General features: G+C 36.2%; 1 protein-coding gene across 1 annotated transcript in view; it reads right to left on the reverse strand.

Annotated features, from left to right (window-relative positions):
- The window catches only part of IFT140 (intraflagellar transport 140), a 188,158-nt gene that overhangs the window by 111,471 nt on the left and 64,126 nt on the right, over positions 1-12,561 (reverse strand). Inside the window, exon 15 of the mRNA XM_043969752.1 lies at positions 5,324-5,454. Within this exon, the coding sequence (XP_043825687.1) occupies positions 5,324-5,454 (131 nt within the window). The remainder of the gene's footprint in view (positions 1-5,323; positions 5,455-12,561) is intronic.

Genomic DNA, 12,561 nt, shown 5'->3' on the forward strand with positions numbered 1-12,561 from the left:
TTTTCCAAAGAACCAGTTTAGATACTCCAACTCAATGTGTTGTAATAGGCCTCACTATATGACTTTTAGCCAAAAGTAATAAAAATATGAAAATTTTGTGTTTGTTAAGAATAAAAAATGTAAAAGAACATATTAGGTGATTATCTGGAATAATGTAATAATAGTGGGCATTTATAAAGCACCTTAAAGTTTACTAGCACTTCACATACATTACTGTAGCTGTACTATTTGTAATTATACAGTTTAAATTAAGGTTATAGCCATCATTACAATGCATTTATTTTTATATCCTTTTAGATATTTATGAAAACATTAGAATAAAGGGGTGCCCTCTTATTGGACAATGTCTGAACAAATAATGGCACATGAATATAATGAAATATATAAGAAATGACAAAAAGGACGATTTCAGAGAAACCTGGGATGACTTGTATGAACTGATGCCGAGTGAACAGTCAGAACAACTCATATAGCAACAAAAATATAAAAATGATAATAATAAAAAGTAATTTTTAAAAATTTAAGAACTCTGATCAATTCAGTGCCCAACCACGATTCTAAAGTACTGATGATGAGGCATGCCTCTTAACAGAGGGGTGATTCAAGATGCAGAATGAAACACACCTTTTTGGATATTGACAATATGGAAATTTGTTTTTCTTGACTATGTCTATTTTCTAAAAGAGTTTTATTTTTCTTTTCTTTCAATGGGAAGTGGGGCAGGTAGGGCTAGGAGGGAGAAAGGAATAAGATAGGGCTGCCAAAAAAAGAAAAGAAAAAAGAAAAGAGGAAGGTTTATTCAAGCATTTTTTAAAAATGCATAGCAGAGACAAAGAAGGCCAGAAGGAATCACAGATAAGCAGGGCAGCTTTGATACATACCGAACTTATGTATTTTTTAAAAATTTATTTTAATAGCATTTTATTTTATTTTATTCCAACTACATATAAAGATAGTTTTCAACATTCATTTTTGTAAGATTTTGCATTCCACATTTTTTGCCTTCTCTTCCTTCCCTGCCCCCTCCAAAAGCCAGCAAACAATCTGATATAGGTTATACATCACAATCATGTAAAACATATTTCCACATTAGTCATGTTGAGAGAGAAGAATGAGAACAAAAGGAAAAACCACAAGAAAGAAGAAACAAACAAAAAAACAAACAACAAAAGTGAAAATAGTATGCTTTGATCTGCATTCATCCTTCATAGTTCTTTTTCTAGATGTGGAAAGCATTTTCTTTTTTTTTTTTAATAGAATTTTCTTTTCCAAAATATATGTAAAAAAAAGTTAACATCAATTTAAAAAAAACTTTGTGTTCCAATTTCTCTTCCTCCCTCCATTCCTACCCCCCACCCACAAGAACTCAAGCAATTCAAAATAAGTTATACATGAATAGTCATGGAAAAATTCCCATATTAGCTAGTTGTGAGAGAAAACAGTCAAAAAACCCAAAACTTCAGATTAAGGAATTATCAAAGAGGAAAAGAAAAAAAAATTTTTTAATGTGTTTCCATCTGTTTTCAGATATTATCGGTTCTTTCTCTGCAGGTGGGCTGCAATCTTCATAAGTCCTTCAGGGTTATATTGGATCATTGTCTTGCTGAAAATAACCACATGCTTCCCAGCAGATCATCCCCCACTATTACTGTTATTTTGTATACAGTACATTTCACTCTGCTTCAGTTCATGTAGGTCTTTCCAGGTTTTTTCTGATAGTATCCTGTTCATTATAACCTGTATATAGTACCTTAAACTTGACAGAGAATTTTCTTCATAAAAGCCCAGCAAAGTAGGTACCATACATTTATTTTGCCATTATAATCAATCATCATAACTATTTCCCTTCATCCCACTCCCTTTCCATGACATTTACTCTATCTTCTTTTTACCTATTCCTTCTCAAAAGTGTTTTACTTCTGACTATCTTCTCCCTCACTCTGCACTCCCTTTTTTCACCCTTTCTTCCTTATCCTCTTCCCCTCCTACTTTCCTGCAGGGTTAAATAGATTACTCTTCCCAAATGGGTATGAAATCTATTTTCCATCTTGAGTCTTTTGGAATTGTCTTGGATCATTGTACTGCTGAGAAGAGGTAAGTCTATCACAGTTGATGATCATATAATGTTGCTGTTACTATGTACAATGTTCTTTTGTGAACCCAAGTACTTTAAAATAAAATTAGATTCTACATATCTACAATTTTATGTACATCCTCTTCTACTGTACTGTGTTAAAGGAAATGCTCATTTTTTTGGTATATATTATATTGAGAATTAAATTTTTAAAAATAAAACAGATATTTCTCTGAAATGGTATAATAATAATAGTAGGCATCTATATAGCACTTTTAAGTTTCTTAACACAAAGATTGTCACATTTGACCTTAAATGTACTTTGAAAGAAAAATGTTAATGGCATTATTATCCCAGTTTTATAGATGAGGAAACTGAGACTGAGAGAGTTTAAAAGACTTTCCAAGGATCAAATTTTTTCCAAAATTAGCTACAGGTCAAATAAGTATAAGAGGTAGGATTTTAAATGAGGTAGAACCTCCTTGAATCCATGTCCAATGTTATGTCAATTATGCCACATTGATTATAGGTGAATCTTGCTTTGAGGCTGTTGATCAGAGAATTTTCCTTTTCCAGGACCAGATGGTACAAACATTCAGTTGTACAGTGAACTCTGCTGGGCAATATCTGATGCTACACGTAGCTTAAGACTTTCAACTTAAGTATATAAAACACAGTCCACCTTGACTCCCACCCTACCCCTCGCCCCTTTACAAATGATTGGACAGAAAATAAGGACAGTTTATCATCACATTTTTAGTTAGGGAATGGTTTGAAAATGACATTGTGGTAAGCTTAGCCCCCCAAGAAGAGATATGAAAAGATACCTCTTCCCATTCCCCTGTGGATGTAGATAGGAGCAGGGGGTGTGGGGAAGGGACATTGGTGGAGAATGTTGCCTATATTTTTAGGTGTTGGTTTTTTGTTTTTTTTTTATGTATTGCCAGATTTTACTGATTTTTTTTTCCTGTTCTCCCATCCCCCACCCCAATTAAAAAAAACTTCTTTGTTATAAAGAATGGAAAGAGGTGCAGGAAGAAATTCAGGTGAGGTAAAAAAAATATAGAAAAAATACTTATATAGAAAAAAGAAAATGACATTGTGGTAAAATAGGGAAGAAGATAACAATGAAAGAGGAGACAAAGCAGTAATAAAAAAGAATAAAATATGTGTATTTGAATTGAAAAAATATTTTAACATTTTTGGAATCCATTAATTTTATATGTACATGTCTACATGCTTTCTTCCTTTCAAAGACATCTTAACTTAGATAAGATATTTAGCCCCTGAAATGCAATGGAAAAAGCACTGAATTAGGAGGAGGGATGCCAAGTTCTGATACCAGCTTCCCTGTTAATTAGCCATGAGCCCCCAGATAAGCCATTTAGCCCCTCTGGGCCTTTGTGTCTTTCCTAGGGAAATTCCAGAGAATGTTGTGGAAAGGAGAGTTTGTGGCAATCCTTAAGGACTAGCATGGGTTCAGCAACAACATGTCAGTCTCATCAGCTACATTGCATTCCTTTTTCTTTCTTTTTTTTTTTGATAGTGTTATTAGAAGGGTACAACAGGGGAATGAATGCTAGTGTCACAGAACGTCTAGATTTCAGCAAGAGATTTGGCAAAAATTCCTTATGCTCTCCTCCCTAAGAAAAAGAGAGAGATGCGGACTCAGTATGCTTAGGTGGACTTGGGCCTGGTTGAAGGACCTGCAGCAAAAAAGGTCATTAATGGGTCAGTGCTAAAAACTTCAATATTGTAGGACCCCAGGGAATGACATTTACTTCTGTGTCATTAATATTTTTATTAATGACTTAAATTAAAGCATAGTGGTATGGTTATTAAAGTGGCAGATGACATGAAACATGAAGGGAGAGATAACATGCTGGAAACAGGATCCAGAAAGCATTGGAGAAGGGGCAGCTAGATGGTGCAGTGGTTAAAGCGCCGGCCCTGGATTCAGGAGTACCTGAGTTCAAATCCGGCCTCAGACACTTGACACTTACTAGCTGTGTGACCTTGGGCAAGTCACTTAACCCCTATTGCCCAGCAAAAAAACAAACAAACAAACAGAAAGCATTGGAGAAAGATCTCAACAGGCTATAGAGATATGGGGTTGGAAATGTAATCAAATGTAATTTAATAGGTTAATATAAAGTTCTACAGTATATATGTGCAGGATATGAGGGGAAGCAGGGTTGAAAAAAGATCTGGGGACCTAAAAACTCAATGAGTCAAAAAAGTTACATGAAAAATTAATAATAATAATAATAATATTTACATAGAACTTACTATGTGCCAGGCACTATGCTTAGAGCTTTACAAATATTATTTCATTTGACCCTCACAACAATCATAATAGCACATTATGATCCCTATTTTATAGCTGTGGAAACTGAGGCAAACAAAGGTTAAAGTGACTCTTCCAGGGTCACATATCTAGTAAATGTCTAAGGCTAGATTTAAACTCAGGTCTTCCTGTCTCCAGTGCTCTATCCACTGTACCACTTAGTTTCATTCATTGTAATCATGGCTTCATTAGAAGAGGCATATAGTTCAGAACAAGGGAGATGACAGCTCTGCTTATACTGGGCTCTAGTAAGGCCATATCTGGAATATCATGTTCTATTAGGGCCCATATCTTGCACCAGGCAATGTTCTATTTCGTTCTTATCTATTATAGTTCAGGGGCAAAGACATGTACCCACAGACTCTTCTCAACAGCAATTTCAGGCCTCCTTCCCTAGAGAGATGATGTGACATAACAGCAGGCTGTAGTCATGAAGAACTGGGTTTGAGTTTACCTCTGACACTCATTTGCTGTTTTTTGTAGGCAACTCATTTAGCCTCTTTTGAAACTCATTTTCATCTGTAAAATGGAAATAATATCTATAGTACCTGATTCATGTGATTATTATGAGGTTCAAATTACACACACAAAACACACACATATATATTCCATATATAGTTGAATTATATATAAATATAGATATATAGACATATACATTTGTGTATATACATGTACATCACAGGGATTTGCAAAGTATAAAGAACAATATAAAAGTCAACCATTATGACTTTTATTATTCCTTCTGGTAGTCTAGCAGACATACAACTAATGCCTGTTTCTATAGGAAAGTGCAAAAAAAAAAAGGTTCTTAAATAATACACATTGTCTAGAAGTTGGAAAATGGTAGATTGTAATATTCTAAAAATTTTAAGATTCAATACAGTCAAAACAAGATTTCTTACTTTTTATTCTCTTCACCCATAAAGGAGAATGCTTCTTTTCCATCAGTTTCTCCAGTCTTGAAGTCGAAGACAGTGACTGTGTCCATTTCAACATCATAGAAGCACATTTTGGAATCAAGACTATTGTCAGGCTAGTGGAAAGAAAAATGAGAAACAAGCCAGTTCGTATATACTGATTCCATTACCAAAATGCATGTGTTCTAGGTCTTTGTGTTGCAGATGAGAAGAAGATCCATTCTGAGGGTAGAAGAAGCACATTTTATGTTGTTCTGGCTCACAGACTACTCAGGACGTTCAGGGAACAACATGAAGGTACAATTGTTGCCTTTCACTTTTTTAGCTTTAAATTATTATTATTAATTTTAATTTTTTGTGGGGCAATGAGGGTTAAGTGACTTGCCTAGGGTCACACAGCTAGTAAGTGTCAAGTGTCTGAGGCCGCATTTGAACTCAGGTCCTCCTGAATCCAAGGCCGATGCTTTATCCACTGCACCACCTACCTGCCCCTAAATTATTCTTTACTGTCATCGGTGTTCATACTAATCATGATTTACAATGAATAAGAAAACAGTTGGCAGATTTCTAAATGTCAAATTAGTTCACTAAACTATCATCACATCTTTGGGATGTTCTCCCAGTGGAAGTAGCTAGAATCAAAGGCACATAGACAAAATTGTGGGTTTTGATCAATCATTGCCAGAAACATTTTTTCCCTAGGGCTTAAGAGCTATGACAATTAGGAATTCTTTATTACTGGCTGAATATTCATGTACCTTCTCTCTCACCCTCTTCTACCTATATTCCACTCTCTGGCATCCTTCCATTTCTTCCACTTTTGTCTTCTATACTATGTCCCTGTCACTGTGTCTATTACTTCTCCCAATTCTTTTTCACTCATCACAAATTGTTTTATTACAGTGTTATGTGTGTGTACATGTGCATTTGTATATTGCATGTGTATGACTTGAAACTAAAAAAAAGGGAACCTGGCTGATTTGGACAAGATCTTTCCTCCCTGTTTTGACATTTTTTCCTTCCATCCCCAAATGGCATCTAAAGAATGAGTGTTTGTATACAAAGTATTAGTCTCAGACACAGCTGTGAAAACCAATACAATGGATACACAGAGAAAGTCCTTGGGTTACAACATTCCCCCAAGAAAAGCAATACATACTATAGTGAAAACCAGAGATGAATAGATATTTTTAAGCTTTTTTTGTTGTTGTTTTGTCCCATTCCCCCCCCCCCCAGGCAATGAGGGTTAAGGGACTTGCCCAGGGTCACCCAGCTAGTAAGTGTAAAGTGTCTAAGGCAGGATTTGAACTCAGGTCCTCCTGAATCCAGAGCTGGTACTTTATCCACTGCAACACCTAGCTGCCCCAATAGACATTTGTAGACTATACTTTCTGACATCTGCAGACATTACAATCCTCATACCCAAGTCCTATTCCAAGGCCTCCTGTGGTAAAGCAGGTAACCTTGGGTTCCAGAAGGCCAAGCCAACAGAGACCAAGCTTTCACAAGTTCTCCCTTGCTAGAAAGGCTTTGCAGAAGGCCCCAGCTAGAGACCATTTTCTAAGAACCAACCTAGCTAAGTATGGAGAGATCTATCACCCTTAGGATATCCATTTAGTGATGAATTATTTGCACGTGACAACCTGTGAAAGAAAAGACACAAAATGGCCCTTAGATCTGCTGCTTCTGACAGGGACCGAGCACTAGACCTTGGATGCTCAGTCAGTTTTGTGTCATAGACGTTGTGGACCTCTTCTCAGAATGTTTTTAAATGCATAAAATAAAACATGCAAGATTACCAAGAAACTAATTATACTGCGATAGTTATCAAAGTGTTGGGGGAAGAACCCTAAGTTCACAGACTCCAGGTTAAGAAACCCTGTTTTAGACTCTAAATGCATTTAGCTGTTGGCAAGTATGATATGCTTATAAAATGACGGAGGAGTTGAAATGGAGGGACTGAATTGTATCAATGTGGGCACTCTCCCTAAAAAGGAAACCCCAAAACAAAAGGAAGCTGCAGCCCAATGGAGGAATGGTTCACAGGCTCTCCCAGGAAAGGCAGATAAAGGAGTTGGTGGAATTGGCTTTATTGTGTATCCTGAGACAATGAGAAGCATTATTTCCTGAGGTCTTTGGTCAATTTGTATTGTAGTGCTCATAATAAATATGTGCAAAAAATTACTACAAAAATAACTGCAGGGGGCAGCTAGGTGGCGCAGTAGATAAAGCACTGGCCCTGGATTCAGAAGGACCTGAGTTCAAATCCGACCTCAGACACTTGACACTTATTAGCTGTGTGACCCTGGGCAAGTCACTTAACCCTCATTGCCCCATAAAAAAAAATGCAGCTTGTGCTTCAACATCTGTTGTAGAGGGAGTAGAGAAATTCTACTAAAAAGTTAAGAAAATCTACACTCAGAAAAAGAACTATGAAGTCTGAAGGCAGACTGAAGTATACTATTTTCACTTTTGTTGTTGCATTGTTGTTATTCTTTTGTTTATCCTTTCTTGCCTTTTTTTTCCTTTTGTTCTGATTAATGTGGAAATATGTTCAAGAGGATAGTAATGTATAACCTATATCAAATTGCTCGCTGGCCTTGGGAGGGGGAAGGAAGAGAGGATGGGAGAGAAATTTGGAACTCAAAAAATATCTTTACATGTAACTGAGAAAATTTTTTCAAAAATTAAAAAAATTGGGGGCTGCTAGGTGGCACAGTGGATAAAGCACTGGCCTTGGATTCAGGAGGACCTGAGTTCAAATCCAGCCTCAGACACTTGACACTTACTAGCTGTGTGACCTTGGGCAAGTCATTTAACCCTCATTGCCCTACCAAAAAAAAAAATTTAAGAAGTTAAGAAAAGCCTCCAAATTAAATCAATACATATTCTGTGATCCAGAGACTTTAACATAATGGTGAGCACATGGGAGAAGTGGTTAAAAAAAGGGGGGTTGGAGATGCCAAAGATTTGAAGACTGCACAGAAGCCTCACACCTACACAGCTTGAAAACCCCATTTACATAAGTGGTGTGGAGGTTCCAGACATGGCAAAACCCAAATAACAAAAATGAAATGTAATATACTGGAGTAGTAGAAGGGAATGTCAATGTAGGAGTCATGTCTGCTAGCTATTTGTTGTAATGCCTGCTCACTAGAGCAAAGAGCAAAATGAATGCCAAATATATATTTAGTTAAACAATTCCAACCTAATATAGTTCAAAAAAATAGGTTTTATTGCTTTCATTTGTTTTGAGAGCATAGACACTTCCTGACATACACACCCCCTTCCCTGTGACAAAGAAAAAATCATTAGGAAAAACCCCAAAATATAATTATTGCATCTGACTGTGTAGCAATGTTCCATATCTGCAGTCTCCAACCCAGCAAGGACAGTTAGAGGGAGGCATGACTCATTATTTCCTCAATTAATAAGCATGTATGAAGAGAGATAGCACAGTGTAGTGGATAGAGAGCTGGTCTCAGTGAAGGAAGAAATGTATTCAAATTCATTATTGGATGTTGCTTAATTTAGTATGTTTCACTGTGGTGTTTCTAGTGCCATACCTTCTTCCTATAAATATCAATTGAAGAAGAAGACAATGTGGTGTAGTGGGACTTAATGTTTTCTGTCATGAGTTATGAAGTCCAAGCTTATTCCCTCCCTTTAGCATCACCATTCACCTCTTCTTATGCAGTATAGCCTACTTTTGAAACTGTAGTCCCTTACCACTAAGTTGCTGACCACTACCAGGGGCCCATATACCTTTTCTTGTGGTGCAGGATCAGGGTTGTGCTGGTAAATGTTTAACAACTGGCTCTTCAAAGGGAAAAGGGATAAGCAGGACAGATTTTCAAGTTTAATCTGCATTCTTTCCATTTTTTCCATCATTTTCTTAAGACTAGTCAACCAACCAACCAATAAATAAATAAATAGAACCCTGATTTTTAGCACTTGTCAATTTTCAAAGGTGTATATGTTACATTGAAAATTTAACAATTCGCTCTCCTGAAGTCATTCTGGGGCTGGCTCCAGAGGCTTCTTGGGTAGCAGGCAAACATAAGCAGCATGGCCCTTCCTTAGAGAATACGACCTCTTAAATTTCCCATACACCCAAAACAAAACCTAGTATGGAACTCCTGTCACTCTATTTCGTGGGAACATGCTTTAGTGGCGCTACATCATTCCCCATTCTATAAAGAGACAATCTGCCCATTTCCCCTGACCTTTGTCCCTCTTTCCCATTGATTTCACTGTGCTCTCCTTAAGAAATTCAGTCCCCTTTTTCTCTTTTCACTAAAGCCAAGTGGAAGGATATCTCTAGCTTTCCTCTATGTCTTACCACTCCTTATTCTATTTGAGTGATTTCCTTGTTAGCCTTCCTATTAAAAAAAAATGGATTCACTTTAGGAGAATTTAGATTTTAGCCCATGGAATATGAATTCAACACTTCCTTCTCCTCTTCCATCAATTCTCTCCAACCTCTTATGTACTCTGGTGATTCCTCCCTGTTCTCTCCTTTAACAACTTCATCTTACTCTGGAAAAATGAGAACTGAATTCATTGCTTAGTTTTGTAACAACACACTTTCTTGTGTTTGCCTTAGTTGGGTATACTGGCAAGTAAAATGTTCAGCTCTCTTTGTTATATTTTAGATGAATGATTCAAATGCCTTTCCTTTGTTGATTGATTATTAGGTTCAACTTTGCAGGATGTTATTTTGGGGGTGCATCTTGATTTCATGTTTCAGAATAGCAAATTCTAGTCTCTGATTTGATATCATATAGATGAGGAATAGGACTAGGATATTAGTATCCTTCATAACTAAAGTCTTTGGTAGCTTATTAATACTAATAGGAAGCATTTACATAGCACTTTAATATTTACAAAGCTCTTTACATATATTAACTCATTTGATCTTCACAACTAAAGCCTTTCCAGTAGGTGTTGTTATTATTATCCCCATTTTACAGAAGACAAAACTGAGGCAGGCAGAAGTAAAGTGACTTGCCCAGGGTCACTCAGTAAGTGTCTGAGGAAGGATATGAACTAAGGTTATCTTGCTTCCAAGTTTAGCACTATATCCACTGCACCACTTAGCTGCCTCTTTAACTGTTGTTTGACAAAGAAAATCTGGAATTTAACAACTATATGTCTCAGGGGGGTTCTCCAGTGATGTGGGGATTATATCCATTAGAGCTTTGCTTTTGGTTTTTTTTATACTTCTAGACAATTCTCTTATATTATTTTCTTCAATGTGGAACTTGTAATTTTAAAATTTCATTATTTTCTGAAGGATAGATGATGCTAAAACTATCCTTGTACATGTAATCTTCAAAATCAATCATGTTATGACTAATGCAGAAATATGTTTAATGTTATTATGTGTATATATATATATATATATATATAAAACCTATATCAGATTACCTGCTGTCTAGGGGAGCAGGGAGGGAGGGGAGGGAGGGAGAAAAATCTGAAATTGTAAAGCTTGTATAAACAAAAGTTGAGAACTATCTTTACATGTAATGGAAAAAAAATAAAATGCTTTATTAATTAAAAAAAAAAATCAATCATGTTAGTCTGTTCCTCTGTTCTTCCGAAGTTGTTTTCTTTTGTTTTTGTTCAGCCAAATTTTCTTCCACCTCTACATTTCTGAGTTCCAAATCTGTTATACTCTTTTTCAGCACCCCTACTATTTTGGAGAGATTATTCATTTTGTGTTCCAAGTTGTCTATTAATTTCTGACCAATCTGTAACTTCCTTTAAAATTTCTCTTTTGAAGCATTCTGGAATTTACTATTGTTCCATGATCTCTGGGGAATATACAGAATATATTTTCTTGCTCATTTTTCTTTACTGGGCATTATTTTCCTTTTCTTTCAAAACATAATTTTTATTCATGATGTTGTGGTTTTTTCTAGAATGCTTTCTAGAATCCCTTTCTCTTCTATTCATGGTACCATGAATCAATCATTCTCACTATATGGTACCTTATTCTTCCACTGTCCTAGTTTATGTATTTTCCTGTCCAGACCCTCAAGGCTAGTTGGCCTCTCAACCTTCTTTAGTTGGGGCTAAGGTATGGTGGTTTGTATGGGTTCCTGTTAACTCAGCTTATAGGGGCCTTTTCCTCTATATAGAAGCTCCTTTCCATTTATCCGTTCTTTACTACCATGTTCCTTTTCTATTCTGTTACTGGATAGCTATTTTATACAGGGGTTTTATATTATGTTCCTGACATGAACAAAGAGGAACTTGAACTTCTTCAGAAAAACCTTAAAACACAGGCCTCTCAGATTGTTGTCAATTATACATGTTCATCTAGGGGTGTTTAGGATGAGTGAGAATGTCAAGTAGTTTGACACTTCTATCTGAAGGCATTACATTACGTGGAGTTCTTTGAATCTTTTTCTCTTCTTGCAACATCTTTAATTGACATAGATTTTGGTACATTTTTTGACGTATTTTGTTTATAGGGCAGGCCAGATATGCTGAAAACAACAACCCTGACATCTTTGTAATTACCTGGCTTTCAACTTGAATTATGTAAACAAACTGAAACTAAAAACAGGAAATGAATGGAAGAATAGACATTGACACAGATTTATAATAATTTCTTAAAGAAGCTCAACCAACACAAAAAGAGCCTTATGCTCAACTAGGAAACATTTGAGCTCTCAGCAAAGCAAAGAAATATGGTAAAGAAAAGCAAGACTGGTTTAGTATACCAATTTGTAAGATCTAATGGAGAAAGGGGAACTAGGTGGCACAGTGGATAAAGCACAGGCCCTGGATTCAAGAGGACCTGAGTTCAAATCTGGACTCAGACACTTGATACATACTAGCTGTGTAACCCTGGGCAAGTCACTTAACCCTCATTACCCACCCCCCCCCAGACACACAGACACAAACCATCAAGATCTAATGGAGGAGATCAGTGAAAGACTATGAATAGTATTGCCTCATAAAAGTCAAAATCAGTGATGGAATAGACAAGTTTTGAGAAAGCTTGGTGTGGCTGTCAACAAAGCAAAGTGTTTCAGAAAGCATTAAAGGATGAAACTGGAAAGAAGACAACAAAGAAATGAATGGTAGAAAAGATCTGTAAAGATTTTTTTTCTTTTGTATGAATAAAAAGCAGTTTTTTAGCATTTACCATTTCAAAGCACACAAACACAAAAGTCCTTTCCCTCAAGAAGCCTAACTCTAATTAGGAGAGA

Source organism: Dromiciops gliroides, chromosome 1 (assembly GCF_019393635.1).
Source record: "Dromiciops gliroides isolate mDroGli1 chromosome 1, mDroGli1.pri, whole genome shotgun sequence".
Classification (NCBI taxonomy): Eukaryota; Metazoa; Chordata; class Mammalia; order Microbiotheria; family Microbiotheriidae; genus Dromiciops; species Dromiciops gliroides.